Source organism: Psittacula echo (genome assembly GCF_963264785.1).
Source record: "Psittacula echo genome assembly, chromosome: Z".
NCBI lineage: Eukaryota > Metazoa > Chordata > Aves > Psittaciformes > Psittacidae > Psittacula > Psittacula echo.
The window spans coordinates 19,674,447-19,693,062 of NC_137742.1; the positions used below are offsets into that span (position 1 = coordinate 19,674,447).

General features: G+C 37.8%; 1 protein-coding gene across 3 annotated transcripts in view; it reads right to left on the reverse strand.

Annotated features, from left to right (window-relative positions):
- Nucleotides 1-18,616, reverse strand: part of ARL15 (ARF like GTPase 15) — a gene marked incomplete at both ends in the record, with an annotated part of 216,528 nt that overhangs the window by 124,556 nt on the left and 73,356 nt on the right. For all 3 annotated transcript variants that reach the window (XM_080636792.1, XM_080636791.1, XM_080636790.1), the window contains 2 exons: nt 11,252-11,311; nt 14,117-14,261. In XM_080636792.1, coding sequence (XP_080492918.1) covers nt 11,252-11,311; nt 14,117-14,261 — 205 coding nt within the window. The remainder of the gene's footprint in view (nt 1-11,251; nt 11,312-14,116; nt 14,262-18,616) is intronic.

Sequence of the window (18,616 nt, forward strand, 5' to 3'; positions counted from 1 at the left end):
ATCTAAACTATGATTTGGATATGGGCTATTCTTTGTATGTCTGAATCTGGCACTGCACTCCTGGGGACTAACACTAAAAAGTGAACAGCAGCAATACCCTAGTAGAAAACTTGACACGTCTGCAAGAGAGTGATTTGCAGAAATGGGCTGATCCTTTACAGACACTTTTCTTAATTTGAGATAGACAGAAGTGAACTTTAATGTAGACACAGATGCCAAGCGCTGATAATAATAAACCTCCATTTTTTTAGTGAAACAAAACTTCACAAAAGTTCTGAGCAACATGTTGGCACAAAACTGAAATTTAATGCAACACTATTATTATAATGATACAATACCTAAAATATTTGCTTAATTTATACATTGTGCAACAGAAAGGCAGTCACTAACCAAAAGGATCTGGACAGGCTGGATCAATAGGCTGTGACCAATTGCTTGAGGTTCAACAAGGCAAAGTGCTGGATCCTGCACTTGGGCCACAGCAACCCCATGCAATGCTACAGGACTAGGGCAGAGTGGCTGGAAAGCTGCTCATGGAAAAGGACCTGGGGGTGCTGATTGATGGAGCTGAACATGATCCATCTTGTGCCCAGGCAGACAAGAGGGCCAACAGCATCCTGGCCTGTATCAGCAATAGTGTGGCCAGCAGGGCCATGTACTGCCCCTGTACTGGGCACTGGTGAGGCTGCACCTCAAATCTTGTGTTCAGTTCTGGGCCCCTCACTACAAGAGAGACATTGAGGTGCTGGAGCAGGTCCAGGGAAGGGCAACAGAGCTGGTGAAGTGTCTGGAGCACCAGTGTGATGGGGAACGGCTGAGGGACCTGGGGGTGCTTAGTCTGGAGAAGAGAAGGCTCAGGGGGGACCTTATCACTCTCTATAACTGCCTGAAAGGAAGATGGAGCTAGAAGCTGGCCTCTCTCTTCTTTCAAGGAACAAGCAATACAACAAGAGGTAACAGCCTGAAGCTGTGACAGGGGAGGTTTAGATTAGCCATTAAGTAAAAGTTCTTCACTGAAAGGGTGGTCAGGCATTGGAATAGGCTGCCCAGGGAGGTGGTGGAATCACTGTTCCTGGAAATGTCAAAAAAAAAGTGTACATGAGGCCCTCAGAGGCAGACTTGGCAGTCCTGGGGTAAAGGTTGGACTTGATCTTAAAAGTTTCCTGCAACATAATCGATTCTATGATTCAATGGTGAAGAAACAAATACCTAAAAAGGAATTTACACTATATAATTCAGGCATGGAACTCAAGAGTATCCAAATCTCACTCCGTGGAGTTCCTGTCTTCTCTGTACCAGCCACACTGGAACCTTAGGCACTCTGTTTTGGTATTCTGCATCTAACACAATTTAGGTGGCTAACGAACACTGTGAACACATGCCTTTTTCTACAGAGAATACAGAAGTCATATCTCAACAGTTTTTCTGCAAGAGAGCTAAACAGTCGATTATTTAAATGTAAATGATCATGGGATTTAGTCAAGATCTTGCTTAATTTCCCTACTAATTTAAACAGAATCAAAGTAACAATGCAGGAACAGGACAGCTGTTTCATTTATCATCAATCTCTGAAGATCAACATTACATGCACAGAAGAGAGATCGCATTGAAAGCTAATGCTGTGTTTCCCCTATCACCAGAGTATCTACCAACTGTACTTGTAAAGAATTTCACAGCATCTGTCAGATGTTCCAGTCTTTCCAAACATCTGTCTATGTTACAACCAACTAGAGCAAGTTGTCAGAGGGACACTACTTGCATAGCCACACACAGCTGTGTCACAGGCATCAGAAATATCGCATTACTTTAAAACCTGTTAGAGAATGATTTTCAGGGAACTGAAAGGCCAAAACCCTGATCAGTTCCTTGAAGGTCTTTTTTTTTTTCTAGCAATGTAATATCTGCCTTACTTACTCTAAGCTTCATCCAGCTACTTCTCAATCAAATGTCACTGCCAGAACCTGAGTCTTATCTTTGTAACTGCAATATTTCTAAAGAGAAAAATTTTCTGGTGAACTGCAGAGCATCGAATCTGTGGTATCCAGGTGCCTGGATCCCTACATGGGACACTGGAGCCAGAAAAACAGTATGCTGATTTGTGGACCTTACAGTTCTGTCTGCTTGGTTCAAGTTCTGTAGCTGCTCAACTTTGTTTCTCCATATCAACCGTCCCAAAAGAAACACCACCAAAGCATAGTAGTCCTTTTCTCTACAGACATGGCCGGCCATCATTGCATAGCTATAAGAACCAACTGACAACGTCCAACAAAACCTGGTGCTTCCTTCCGGATGTTCTATTAGAATAATGATGTATTCTGAATTTGCTTACACTTCAATTCGGAGGAAATCACAGCCTGAGGTTTAAGAATAAAAAAAGCTGCACTAAGCAGACAAGAAGAAAAGAGCTATCAGCAACTGGAAAACACAATTTCTACATGACAAATAAGCTCATGTTCTTTTGTTTTAATTCTTCATACCCTGGGAGCATAACCTGTTCTTAGTCTCTTTTTCCAGAGGGTACTGGTAGTTATACTGGCCAGAAAATGCTTTATGTCATGACAAACTCAGTCTTTAGACCAATCAGTTGTTTTTAAAGGTGCAGTGTAGCATAGACTACCTTATGAATTCATATTTAATCTCTTCTAAAGAGTTCTATGATAGGGAAATTCAAAAGTCAGATTTCTTTGGCAATCCATAATGTAATGTACCTCCACTAAACAAACTCAGACTCTCAATAAAACCAGAAACTTAACTGGTAGCCAAAATGTTCTATCAAGCAGTAGTAACATAGAGGACATGCATTTAAGGTTTGTCAGCCTAATACCAAGTGATTTTTTGTACAGCTTTGGAGGCACATGCCTGCTTCTTCAACCACTTTATGTCTAAACTAAGATTAAAAAAATAAAACATAAAAAAGGAAAGAAGTAACTCAGGTAAAATTCTCCTAGGGAACATGTTATGCAAAAGGTTCACTAAAATGTAACATTCAGTGTATTTTCCTCAGACACAGGCAAAAGCCACAACTCATGCCTAGGCATATGATTTGTTTCCTTCATCACTGGATCCATGGGAGTGGGTTGAGTCCTCTGATGTAACTAAACCATCCAATTTACGAAGAAAAGAGGTGAGACACACAACACACAACAACGACACACCAAAACATACTACAACACAATCACACTACTTACTATAAAAGACTCTATAGGCTTGACTTACTTCATAAAAGGAATAAAAAAAAACCCCTCTCTTTACAAGGAACCAAAAGGGTGCTGTAATTAAACCCTCCAGTCATTCAGCAATACTACAGGGCAGATTTATTCACTAACTGTTACAAATTTTACAAAGTTTTTATTTGTGATTATTAAAATATCAAATAAATTCTTTTTTATTTTCAGCCAAGGGTATAGTGTTTCCATATTAACCGTATTTATTAAAGACCCCTTAGAAGCTGGGGGGGAAAGAGTTTGTGAGTTATGTGCAGTTTAATGCCTTTCCAAAACAGATTGCACTATTATGTGCAAATATTATACAAAATGCAGAGCTGCAAATCTCCCTTTCACCTATCAATACTTCCGCTTACATCTTCATTCACAGCTGCTTGAGGCTACCTTCAATTCCCCCCTTTTCAGTACTTTCAGGAAAACACAACATAGAATTACAGAAAAACGTCACTGAAAGCAATTTAAAGGTGTCAAATTTGCTACTTGTCAAACTTGCAGTAAGATTCCATTGAGAGCACAACGAATGTCATGTAACCCTTGCTTCAAGACAGTCTAGCTTGTGCATGAAAGCTCTTGTTCACCTCAAAATACATCACAGCTCCGGCAAAATTATAGTCTCAAATCCAGGGGAGAACTTTTTTTTCCTTCTCACCAAAAACAGTTAACCTGGGGCCATAAAAGATTGCAGGCTGCAACCAGTTTTTCTGCCACTTCAAACATAGCATCCACTCACCTCCAATAAAAGCCACATACCTATTTTGAAGGTTTTATAGTTGATTAAAGAATTATATAGATAATTCCTCAACTGATATCAAACAGGCCATTTCTAATTATCAAAACCATGAAAAGATGTAAAAGAATATGTCAACTGCACCACAAAATCTTTTCGCATGAAAGACTGGACCATAAGTGGAGAAGTAAGGAGAGGAAGAGAAAAAGAGATCTCTTGTCCATTGTTGCAAAATCTTTAAATACACCCTGGTGTCCCACCCCACAAAAACCTTATTAAAAGAATTCTGAAATAGCGGTTTCTAAATCTACGTATGGTTTATAATTTCACTTCTCATCAAAGCTGACATGTCTTCTTAGGTAATCTGGAAAGCACCTGAAATCTTAGAAATCTTAACAGATTTTTAAGAGATGTGGCTATACCTCATCTATCTCGCGCATACTCTCTATTTAGGCATCCAAGTATTCCCCTTGAATAAATACAGCATACAGATTTATTTGTTCTTTTAACACTAGCTATTTCTCAGCCTGTTAGGTCCTTTTATTTTTATAAATAAACTTTATTTGTTTTTATAAGTAAAGTTATAAATCCTAAGATACATGCTTTGTACATACATGCAACTTGTCCATGCTGACAGACACATCCACACACAGATACAGAAGTTTCCCACAGGTGTAACCTCAGTCACCGTTCAATGGCTATATTGTATTACTACTGCTTGTCACCAAGTGGCAATACAGATGCTAAACCAAAACCTTTCTCAATGGTTTAAACCTTCCTAGGGTTTAAGACCAAGTGATCACAGCCTTTCAGGCAGCCCACGCCTGCAATCATTTATAACGAATGGCAATAGGAAACTGGCAAGTTTTTTCCTGCAAGAGGAACATTTGGAGATTGCTAGATCAACTATAATCACTGAAGGAATTCAACAATGATCTAGACAAACAGCATTAAAAGAAAAAAAAAATGTTGAGAAATAGATTCTCTGCCTTTATATTCAATACATACAAAAAATCAGAAAAACACTTTATTCTACTGGTTTTCATTCTTCTTATCAAACTGATGTTTATGAAAAAAATCTCTGACATCTCTTGTCTGCCTTCCAGGCTTCCCCAGTGAGATTAATCTGGAAATTGAGCCTTCAGTATTTTCTCTATTAGCTAACTTAGGTACTGTCTCCAACTTTGAACCTACACCTAACTCTGCTATTTAAAACTGTCAGAACAAGCACTTGAAAGTTTTAAAAACACTGTACTTACCCTTGCCTGCAGAAAGTCAGTTTGATCTACTGAGGCATGTACTACATCTTACATTAAAATCACACAATTTGAAATAAAATTCTCCTGTTCTAGTCAGGAACATAATGTTCATTAGAAAATCTTACAGATTATATCAAAAGGAAGATAATGTGCCATGCAAAACACTCTTCACATTTACTTAAGCCTGAAGCTTTATAAAGTTTGCAGCAGGTGGCACACCACACTAAACCGGACTTCAGGTATGACAGCCGCTCTCAAAATTACTTTTTTTTATTGATAAGGCACAGACACACAGCAAGTCCTTTCAAGCTGGCAAAGAATGGCTGGCAACAAGAAAAATCATCTTTGTCTCTACCCAATACCCCATCTTTGCCCTTCCTCAACCTCTGCTGGAGGACTGTAACAGCCAGGATCTGAGAACCACCAGCACAACTCCCTAGCCAACAACTGCTGCCAGCACACAGCCAGAATCAGATGTACCCTCTGCTGAGCTGCAGTCACACCTCCAGTAACAGTGCAGGTAATCTCAAATAAGGCTCAAAACACATCTTTCTCTACAGCACTTAAGACTAGGAGGTATATAAAGAAAGCAGCAAGCCAACCACAGTTCTGTACTTCTGCCTATTTAACCCTTTTGCTGACTGGTCAAAAAAGTTTGCATCCACATTAGTCCCTAAGGATCAAGGCTTTTTCTGTCCAGAATCAAAAATAAAGCCTTTTGTTGTAGTTGTTGTTGTTGTTTGGCAGGGAGTTCATAAAACGTAGGTATCACTTTGGATGCTAAACTAGGCTGCTATGCTCTGCCCTTTGATTCAGCCAGAAGAAAATAAGAGTTGCAAGCCCAACAGGAGGCAGAGGCTTTTTAGCAAACCAAAGGTTCTTCTTGTCTCTCCACAAAACATCAAAACAGCAAAACAACCAGCCCCGTGCCCCACAAATTACTTAACTAGGAAATTCTGAGTTTAATTTATCATATTATACATAGCTTTCATAGGCATTGCTAGCATGGCTCCTACTTGTTTTGAATAAGATAAGCAGTGGGCTGTCTATTCACACTGCAAAAAGCTAATTGTACAAAAGGACAGGATTTCCAAAGAACAGCAGAAAGTTCACTATGCTGAAAATCCTTATTGAAGCTTCCTCGGGAGTCATGTTAACGAGATCCATCAGCAGGTGCAAATGATCTCTCTTCTCTATGAAATGAGGAAACTATGTGACAGAGCCTGGGCTTAGGCACCATTTGAACAGCAGGCTGAGTATGATTGATAGCAAACAGACCTAACTTTAATGCTTTCGGAAGCTGAATGTCTCTGTGCAACTCACAGCTTGGACAGCTCATCAGGGTCATCTAAAAATTTCATCTGCTAAGACGTTCTGTAAACTGTTAGACGCAGCTATGTCGCAGATGGCATTGCATGTACTCCACAACCAGATTTTGTAGAGGTGTCAACTGCCTTTTAGTTAAATACAGTACTGAGATTTTATTGCTTTGTGTTAGTTCATCGCTGTGAAGATGACTTAAGATGGCATTTACTTGTGGTATTGGTTTTCTGATGACTAACTAGATGAAATTTTAGCTGCTCTGTGAGGCTACGTTGCTAGAAGGCTGTTCAGGACTCCCCTCTACCTCCAAAGAGAAAAGAAGAAGACTGATTTCCCATAACTATTTGAATTTTAAATTCTATTTAATAGCTCAATATTATTTTCTCCCTTCTCCCTCACTTTTTCACAAGTTCAGGCACTGCTTGATAACTGCTGTCACCTTCTTCAGGAGTTCATGTTTCCCACTCAACTTGGACTGCATAAAAGTGTGACTCCCCCTACTAGTCTCTCTTCTGCTCTTTACTTCCAAATTCAGGCAAAATAAACACGCTTTGTTTAACCAATCCTATTTAAAGTTACTTTTTTACCAAGCTCTTACCTAGACAATTAATTTAGCTGCCCTAAGAATGTGTATTTATGACTTTAGTCATCAAGCTTAAGCAGAGGGGAGGACAGTTCTCATCCCTCTTTTACTGGCTGTGCTCAAGCGACTGGAGACTTGAGCATTCCTGATATTAACCACTCTGCACTTGCTAAGCACTTAACACACTATGTCTCAAATGAAGTTTCAAAGACGACTACGCAACAGGTAGTCTCTGTGCTTGTGAAAAAGGCCTTTGGTGGATTACAAAGATGTAACGCAAACATACGACAATATATTTTTGTACATAAAACAGAGAATGTTACTAAATCCTGTAACATGTTCTTATTATTTTTAAACTTGCTAAGGAGAAAAAGAGCTGTTCACAACCAGAATAATTGTTTTAAGTTTGACCAAGCTCAGTATTTGGCATCTCTCAGTAGTTTCTAAGCCTGTATTTACAAGATACCAAACTAAATTATGAAGTAGACATATTCTAAAAAAAGCAACTGTAATTATTACTTGACTTCCAGAATGGAGCTAAAATCTTGAGAAAGGAGCTAAAATCTTGATATAGGCCTGAATATGTATCTACATCACAACATACACTATGACTTTGCATTCTGTTAGGACAGCATTGTAACAATTGTAGCAAATTAATAAACACACTCAATAAATGGTGGTTTCAGGCACTGTGTCTCCAGGGTGGAATCTGTCAGAACCAAAGAAAAAGTTTTCTATTGCCTTTGCACCTTCGTTATCAGTCTTAAGTATAAACCTCAGCATTTAGCATCCCAAACTTCTTTCAGCCAAACACTGTCAGAACCTTCTGAACAACAAATTTTATCACCTGTTTTATTTCTGCAGTCTTTCCACACCCTTGAGTATGTTCATCATACATAATTTCAACCTTAATTCCCAACACAAACTGTGGCACCAGAACAGGAAATCATCAAATTTGTAATTTCTTTCTGTATCATTACTCAGCTGAGTTGCATAATATAGAGATACTTCCAGTTATCCTGGTAAGAGTACATTCTGAAAGAATGCGGGCAAGGGCACAGCACAGCTTCACAGTAATCTAAATTACACATATTATTTTATGGACTAAATTTTTGGCAATAAAGTGTGTTGGGGTTTTGAGTTTGGGTTGGGTTTTTTTTTATTTCTCAGGGAGCAGGAAGTCATTATTTGAATATGAAAGCAGAAATTTAGAGAAAAGGCGGTTCAATTTGGTTAGTAATTAAAGAAAGACCCTCTTTTCAAGTAATTCAAGCAGGCCCATGCTCAATTTGAAAGCTACTGATTTTCTTACTTATTCAGGGTCAAAATGTTTTTAAACAAAACATTTAAACATTAATGAAACTGGATAAAAACTCCATTTTCTGGTAGGTATTCAGCCTGGTTTAGAAGACAAATAAAATTAAAAAAAAATTAATCAGAAACAGGATTTTTATATATATATATCCTAGTATCATGTATTTTAAAGAAATATTACTGCAAAAAGAACATAGCAAACTTTGCTCTATGTCTCTAATCCTAAAGGCTGATGAAGAGACAATCAGACAACCAGACCTGGAAGAGACAAAAGAAGAGAGGTTTTTCTATGCGCTTTGCCTGAAAATTCAGAATCCCTACAGAAATTAAGAAATAAACCCCAGCTTTATTAGCAACTCCAGAGGCAACCAGCACAGTAAAAACTAGCAGCATCTTCAACTTCGAGGAAGGATACTGCTTCAAACAAACAAAAAGGATACTATGCAGTCAGCATATTTTTCATGTAACTGTTTGGCTGCTGAATAGAAGAACCTTCAACAGTATGATTTCTGCTGTTTTTTAAATACTGGATGTTAACAAGTTGTCGTATGAAGACATTTGAAGCTTTCAGTTACCTAAACCCAAGACAATTTTAAAACAGAGTATCAAAAACTATATAAAACTTCACCCTTAGAATAACATGCAACAATGGACAGTGATTGTTAAAAAAGTTGCCTTTCTACCTGCCTCCAAGTTTCCAAGATCAAATGTGACAAGACCTCCATAGTAATGTAAAGAGAAATTATATAACACCACCATAAAAACTGAAGGCAAAAAACAGAAATAAGAACAAAACCACACATTAATATTCAACACTAGAAGCACAAATTCCAGAATAAGATTTAGCAGTCCTTAAATATGTAAGATGTTTTTATTTATTTTCACATAAAGAGAGCAAGAGAGCAGAAAGCTCAGGCATTACCTTCATCAAACAGGAACATATCTCTCAACTAGAAGACTAAATGCTGACCATCAACTTTTGGAAGAATAATAAATTTGGGGAAGCTTGCCTTAGCTCCCCTACCTATGCAATGAAAAGCTGGCAGTGTTCAAGATCAGGCTGGACAGAGCCTTGGGTGACATGATCTATGTGAGGCTCATGCCTATGGCAGAGGGCTTGGAACTAGATGATCTTAAGGTCTTTTCCAACCAAAATCATTGTATGATTCTATTATTTTTATCCAATATCTGATAGAAAAACCAGACAATGTCATTTCTAAGTACAGACATGTAAACAGCCATAGTTAAAGGGAAAAGAAATATAAAGGTAGAGTAAAAGAATTCTAACAATCTTTCAGTCTTTGGGAAGAGATAACTGGGTGAAAAATCAAATATTCTGGATTACTTCAGGACATCCTATCATGAGACATTAAAGCACTCCACTGAGATAAGGTTTCTCCTAACACACATACCTGCATAAAAGTTGTATGATCAGAAAAGGTTAAGGAAGACTCTTTAACAAGGATCTGCTGCAGAACACTCAGATACAATTCTTCATGGAAAACCTGCATTTGCCTATACAAATCATGTATTTCACAGAAATAGGGCAGCAGAATGTATAAACTGGGCTGCAGTGATTCATCTTGTGAAAAAAAAAAACCAAAAAAATTCCCAAAGTGACCTAAGTCCACATGAATGGGGCTTTGAGCAACCTGGTCTAGTGGAAGGTGTCCCTGCCCATGCCAGGGTGTTGAAACTGGATGATCTTTAATGTCCCTTCCAAACCAAACCATTCTGTGATTCTATGATGCAGATAATACACTCAAGCACAACCAACAATATCTCTGTGGATGCCCTTTACAAAAAAACCTTCTGCTTTGTTTATAGGATACATGCTCAAACAAGAACATGTATGTTTAAATCCATGGATCAATGGTAGTAAGACCAAAATATAATATGTGCTTATCTCAAAGCATATTCTTGAAACAGTTTCAGGTAAGACAACCATGATGAAACTTCATTTGATCTCATGAAACTTCCTTCAGGAACCAAGTTAACTTCTACCCCAGAGCATTTAAGAGAGGTTTCAACCTTGCTGAAAATCTAATGAAAAAGATTCATTCTACTGTACTTACATAGGTAATAAAGAAGATCTACAGAAATTCCAGAATATAAAGATCTAAGTGTTGCGGTTTTTTTAATTAGAGGAACATTACATGAAATTAGACTCCACAAGAACTCTCATTAAGAGTGTTTTCTTCCTTTTACCAGAGCTACCTCTTGATCACTTAAGACTCAGGGGCAGAACTGGGCAGCTAAATAGCTTACCTGTATACAGATAATTAACAAGAAACACAACCACAGAACAACCATGTCTTCAAAAGCCACAAATTCAACAAGAGAACAAATATCAAACAATACTGGATGTTAGCTGCCTTTGCAACATTTTCAGTGGTGCAGCAAATACATTGGTCTTGCTAAATGTTCACATAATTACCTGAGCCAGTGCTCATAAGTAAAAGCTTATACATACAATAAACATTGGGAACACACTTCCTTAAGCTGCTGCTTGAGTTGTACCACAATTACAGTCCAGTTTGTATTTCTGTATAACTCAACCACTGCAGCTCAAGAAATCACATTAAGGAGACACACCACACTTAATCGCCTTCTGCTCCTCCTGCTTTTTACTTTTTGTTCTTTGTAGTCAGCATATGTACTGACTTATTCCCAACTTTATCTGGAGAAACACAGGGTTTAAATTCCATCTACATGGATTTATAATTTTTAAGTTTAAAACAAGTAACAGTTTGCTATGATAAGATTTAGACACTGCATGTTTTTATAATCGAATGATTATATAAATATATAAATGATATACCTCCAAGTTCCTTCACATTCAAGATGGCATTCTGGAATGGCACTGCTTTTATACTAAAACCTGAGAACAGAAATTAAGAATAACAGTAAGTTATTTGTTAAAGAGGCCATTTGCAATCAACAGGATACATTCAGAAAAGACCACATTTTTCATCAAGAACCAGGATTTTGCATGTAAAATTCTGTTTCATTGTGCTGTTTAAAAATATCAGTTATAAGGATGGGGAAAAGGAATAAATCAGCGCGAGCAATAAAATTTGCAATGATACTATTAAATAGCTGGCACACATAAAATTCAGCACAAAACTTCCATCCAAGCCACCTATCATTTGGTAAGGAGTTAGTATGGAATATACCTTTATAAAACCATCTTTTAATATATCTGGAACTACCAGCTTAGATTTCAGACTACCAGTAATATGAAGGGATCCTTCTGCAATTTTTAGGAGACTTGGAAGATTAACATGCAATTCAAATCACTGTTTTCTTACATTTAAACTTCATAGGTTTTGGTTACAGCTAGAGTATTGACCCTTCTGTACATGCTATTAACAGAAAGATCCTTTTACTGATCTAAGTAGTATATATTAAAATGGTTACAAACACACTAGAAGCATCTATGAATCCTCTATTAGTCTGTTACATGCTTAAAACTTAAAAACTTCCAGAAGTGTGATGTTTTCCCTTAACTGAAAATTCAGACAGCCAATAGAAAGGTAATATGAAAAGCACCCAGCAATCCATCAATATAAATTCTGCATGTTTAGTGCATACATATAAATGTATATATCACTTTATATAGGAAAAAAATTATGTCTACTCTTTCAGCATAAAATATCCAGATAGACACTGAATTTATTTCCATTTAGCACAAGTGGTTTCAACATGATTACATACCTGTAAACTGAGTAAAGGAGTTTTGAAAAAAGTCTTTCACTCCAAGTTTATTACCTATCATTTAACAGAAATAAGGTAGTTTTTGTCTCAGATCAGACCAATGAGATATTTGAGTACTCCAAACATGGTCAATGCTAGATGCAGTGTAAAGGAAAGTGCAAGAAAATCTGAAGGGAATAATTATGAAGCAGTTTTGTTGTTGTTGTCTTGAAACAAATCCTAAACTCTTCCTAGAAAGGAGGAAAAACTGGAATGGACCTGAGTGGCATTGATGAGAAAAACAAAAATACAGGTTATTGTTTGAAAACTCAGTGGAGAAGCTGTCACACTGTACTCTTGGATTCTCAACAATATTTTCTGATATAGGACAGAGATGGTACATACGGGTAGATTTATTAACAGCCTAGATATGCATCATTTTGATATGGATGCTGCCTGGTTTTCACCAGAATCTATCTTCATTCCTCAAGCTGTCTAACTAAATAATGGTATTTTGTGGCAACTATGTAGAAACATGTGGAAAATTAAATTTTAAAAACTAAAATATTTTCATTATTTCCTTTGATGGATCTATACTGCTGCGTACATTGCTGTTACTGCTTCTTTCAGGATCTAAAGTGTTAAAGTATAATTTGCACTTACTTAAGGTGAACTCTAAAAATAAGGTTATGGTGGGGAGAGAAAAATAAAAAGGCTGAATTATTCTACAGTTTTCTTCCAACTTTTCAAGTTAGGCACTGCTAACTTCTCCATTCAATGAAGTGTGAGATCCCGTTAACATTTCCAGTAACACCACTGTGAAGGCAATAGGTTAATGGCTCACTGCAGGAAAAAAACCCGTATCTTGTTGTACCTGTTTTACTTTGTTTACTTACAGTTGTATTAAATAACTTTATGTTCTTGTAATGTAAACAAAGATACACTGAAAACCAGTTAGGGTTGCTAAGGGATAATCATACGATTTAAGCCTGTGAACCACAGCTACAATACAAAGCCATGTAAGTATAAACGCAGGTTACGTGTACAACATTCACTATCTGTTCTCTCAGCAAATCAACCTTAGTAAACTGCTATGGCCACAGAATTAGATTTCCTCCATCTCTGTGATCTAATCTGTCCTCTTTCGGAACTTTGCAGCCAAGTATTCCTTTTTCTTGCTCCACATGTTTGTCTCTGGGTTTTGTTTTGTTTTATTTTTTCTGTGCTGTTTTGGGTTGGGGGGGTCATTTGGTTTTGTTTTGTTTTTTTAACCAAATACCCTTTTCAGTAACAAGCATTCTCGTTCATCTATACCTGCGTGCATATTCAAATGTTTCGGACTTATGATACTTTTTATCTGTGTTTGTTGTGTCTTTTTTTATGTATCTTCTCAATGTGACTGAAGCTTCCTGTAAACTGAATGTCTGATCTCAAACTGTCCTTACAACATAAGCAAGTCTCTTTGCTGATCTAAAAAGTAAGAATTATCACAAGAAAAAAACATTCCCATTACATTTATTCTTTTGGTTGCTAGCATATACCGCAAGGCGCTACTGACCAAGTATGAGAAGAAATAAATTGCAATGAGGTTTCAAACCATCACTGTCCCATTCTATGTTATAGCACATTCTTCTCTTTTCTGTCCATGTAACAAGACTGCTTAAAAAAAAAAAAAAGTAAAAAGAGAAGAAAGAAACCTTTTAATGTGTCTGCATTGTGCTGGTACTGTATGTTTCCACTGGTTCTACTTCAATATATCACAATGTAAGTTTTGACTTTATACACATCCCAAATTTTATGTTTTCGCGGACAGTCCTCACTATACGACCAAAGAAGGAAAAAGTAAGTAGTGGAAGCTTCAAAGCAATCCATTACCTACTTTCAAAAGAAAGATTACTAAGCCTGAATTCTCTACCACGTTTGCGATACATTTCAAAAGTTACCTCTGGGAAATGTTGCAGCATACCATGGAATAAAGGCAGCATCCTACCTGTGGTAGACACTATATTCTCCGGGCTTTCACCACAAAGCTGTGACAGAAGACTTGTCTTGCCAGAACCAGTGAGGCCTATGCAAACCAAGTCATATTCAGGTCGTGGTGGCGGCGGTCCTTTGCAGCAAAGTGCTCTAAAACACTGCCAGGACAGGGAAAAACAAAGAAAGCAAAAACAAAACGAAGATGTTACTTTTTTTGAAACTGTTTGTTCAACAAAGTTCTAAAAATCAAGTTTATAAATTTAAAGGCACTAGAGAGAAGCAAATAATTATTCAAACCTTCTATTTCAACAAAACCTACAGTTAAGAGACTGAGACCACCTCAGAAAATCTAGAACAGCTTTATAAGAAAACACAAATATACCTGTTAACTTTTCACCTAAACCTCACAAAGCTGGATGTCACTTCTCTCAGATCATTTCCTGACAGCATGTACAGCAGACATACAGGGCATACAGTAGGCGTACAGGGAGGCACACGCCCTACTCAACTCTGCAGTGGGGTATGCATGAATTTGCTTCCTGTGCTGATTTCACACAATACCTGGTGTGAACATCAGAGAAGCTCCTAAGCAGCTGCTAGCCAGGCTCTACCTGTTGCCACAGGAAAGAATCAGACGTGCTCCTCTGATGTCCTTCCTCGGCTTTCTTTGTCAGATATTTTACCTTGCAATTCAGCTGTTAAAGAGTACAGCTTGCAAAGAAACAAAAGTTGCTGGACATAGCTCTAGTAAAAGATATACAGATCCCTCACTTCCTCTGGAGGAGTATAAATTAATCACAGTATAAAAATAAAAGAAACTCATAGACAAAGACTGCTCTACAGTTCTGCTCTCGTCTCTTAAACAGTATTGCCAAAGTACACCAAGCTCATCCAAATGGCACTTTAAGCCCTTGGCTTAAAGGCTCATCAAACCTTTACACATGACGTGGAAACTTTTTATGTAAAAATCTAAAAAACGTACCATTCTGGGAAAGCCAGGAAATATGTATTTAAGTTAAGGGCTATAATTACCTGCTACTGTACAAGATAGACCTGCATCAGCCCCATACATATTTTCCCGAATATCTGCCACCTTCCTATCAAAGGATTAAATCTGCTACAACAAGGAAAGGAAAACATGTTTGCACAATCACTCCTCTCACACATTCTGTCTTTACATATTCCCAGCTCTTTGCTTCCATCTTAACCACAGGCCAATCACTGCACTAAGTAAAGAAATTCAGTCTTTACAACCTTAACCTACTTTGTGTTCATTACTACTCAGGATCTCTCATTGAAGGCTACTATAGGAGGTGAGAAACTGAATGAACGTCAGTAAGGTGCTGTTGCAGTGGGGTCTGGCTCTGTGCGCAAGTCATCCAAACAGAACAAGATTATGAAAAGACAGCTCACTGAAAGCACAACTTTTATTGGATTCTTTCCATATAGATGGTAAGTTATTATATATACTGCTGAACAGCCTTCATTGCTTTAAAGAAGCAAAAGACAGCAAGTTCAGGGAAAGTTACAAAATTCCTTCAATACCTTTTAAAAATGTGAGGAAATATTTTAGGAGTAAAAACATTTACAGTAGTAGTTAAGCCGAACAAATGCAATAGATGTTAAAAGCCTTGCCTCTATTAAATTTTGACTAAATTTTCTTTTTTTTAAGGTCTGCCCTTTTGTGTCTGTCTGTAACGCAGTAAACATGCCTTCTAGCTTTATTCACTGACGTCAGTTTATACTTATCTCACAGGCTCTACAAAGCCACAGCAAATATTCTACTCTGGTACTTAAGTGGGAAAGGCCAATTGAGTTCATTGCACAAAATAAGCTCCTTCAAACAGAGTTTCCACTTAGTGGATATCATGCTGAAGGCCACAAAATTCTTCGAAGCTTGCCAGAGCTCCGGAGGCTGTGTGTCAGGCCCTTTGCAGCCAGTCTTTAAAAAGCATTCAATATGTCCCTGTCACCACTGCATCTTTGCGACAACTTCTTGATGTCTTATTGAAAAACATAAAGGAACAGATGAGCTGATGAAACTCTGTGCTTCTCTCTGGCCAGACACTGTGCCAGTTCTTACGCAACCAGACACTACTCTTGCAGCCCTGACTATTTAATAATCTGCAGTTCTGTCAAAGATAACTATCTCTTTGTAGAACACATACGGAGGCTCTGTGAGTGACAGAGGGGCTCTACAGGCTGGTTTTGTTAAGTTCAGTGTCTGTTTAGTGCAGATTCTTTAAGTCTAACTTAGTCTGGAGAACCTCTACTTGCTGTTGATTAAACATATGATCAAAAAGCCAGGTCATGTCCAGAACAGCATACACAGACCCACCACTCCCTCACTCATCCTTCTCCAAGAAACACAATTATGAAAGGTATCGAAGTCCCTGAGACACAGCAGATACAGGATCCCAGAAGACAGAGAAATTACTCCCTCCAGAACACTCTGGTATTTTATTCGATGATTCCCCTATCTTTATTATATTCATGACTTTGTCCTTCTGCAAAGCTAATTTCCTTCAGTAGATATTTTTGTTTCATTAGAGTGAAAACAGACTTTAATATTCTAACTTCAAAAAGCTGCTGAAATTTAAGCTGCTATGTATAGCACTTACCACTGTCTGACACGAGTTCTACAAGCACATTTTAGGGGATACTTACAGCAACATATTTTTAATTTCATAAACTTTTTTCCAATCCTCTTAACTCTAGTTCAATGAATATCTCCTCCTTTGGAAATGTCACTATACAAACAGTCTGATCACTGTCCTCCTGTTCCCCCAGTAGTTTAAAGTTACTTGGCCCCTAAAAAGGTCTGGGGTGTTTAAGCTTCCACTATAGAGACTAAACCTCTATTATCACAAATTTGGTAGCTGCATGCAGTATCTGCACAAGATCTGTGGAGAGTAGAAAATTCAGAGGTCATTGACCAAGTGAATAAAATTACATCCTATATTCTGCTTTCGATTATAGACAGTAAATGCATCCTGAAATATTTTTGTAGAGCATGGACTAGAGCTATACCATTATTTAAGACATCGCCACATCACAGTGCAGTCTGAAATGCACAGAACTGCAAGAAATGTGTATTAGTAACTGAAGAAGCCATTTCTGAAATCCAAAACACAAATATATCAAAAACATTGAGAGAGTTGTTCCATTCACAACTACTGCTCTAATCCTTTCCAAAATGGTGTAGTTTCCACTACACCAGTTTGGACAACCCAAAGGGCATAACAGAAACTTGAATTAAGTCTGACTGGTCTTGAAACACTTGCCAGATATGGACCTGGAAGTCTCTTTCATTGATTCCAAACCTGATTTGCTCAATGCGTGACTGTCCAAAAAAACGCTGTCATTTAGGTACCACAAAACGAACTCTGAAACCAAGCATGGCCACTCGGAGGGAGTGTAGGAGATGAGAGAAAGAAAACATTTGACTACCCCAGCTATAGGGTCAAGCAGAACTAGCTGGCATAGTCACCAAAATGTTGGGTGTCTACATTTTCAGCCCCACTGATAGAAACAAAAAAGGAACATTTTTTGGAACTCTTTCATCATATCTGGGTAAGACCATACTTTAGAGACAGACAAGTCAAACAGTTTTCATTATTTTTGAGAACATCACACTAAAAACTCTTTATAGCCATTGGATCATGAGAAGAAGCAGGCAAGGGAGGCAGGCCAGGAGAGTCAGAATTTAAATATTTTTGTTTTAAATGAATGAGCAGATTTTGAAGTTCTGTACAGAAACACAGTATCTCGAAAAAAGTGCTTGCATTTAGCTGGTTTTGGAAAAAAAAGGATGTTATTAATCCAGGAAACCCAGCAACTAGGTGCTGCATCCTGCAGAAAGCTGCAATATTCACAGCACCACTGATGCTTTTATTTTACTTGTATGTGTGTGTGCATGTTGCATGTGCACGTATAACCATACGCAAGAGCTAAGGGAAAAAGTTAACTGGTCCTACTCCTGCTCAGGGATTTCTATCCCAACCAGATGATTCCAGTTTTAGTTAGATCTGTATTTGAGCTGACAACCCTAGACAGTGTCTCTTTAAAGCCCTACGGAGATTTATCCCGGGAAAAGCATTAAATATTGTGTCTATAGCAGGGGTGGCCAAACACTTCTGATATATGTGCCACTCGGAGATCCCAGATTGAAGCTCCGGGCAGCAAGTCCCTGAATTACTACTCTCTCCAACGCATTACACTGCCTTTGGCCATTGAGTCTGTCTTTGCCCTCTCATTGTACTTCATTTCACTCTCCTTTTTGGGGTGAAATACTCCATTATTTCTGCTTTGTTCTGGACCCATCTCCTGTCTGTTTCTTTTGTTGCCACTATTTAATAGGGACAAACAGAAGCAAGGGATTTCATGCTTAGTTGGTTAAACACACACACTCTCATGCAAAAATACCCTAAGTTAGTGCAACATTAATGCTAACAAATCAAGCATTCAGAGCTCTTAAAATCCAGAATCAAGGCTGAAAGCTCAACCATAACTG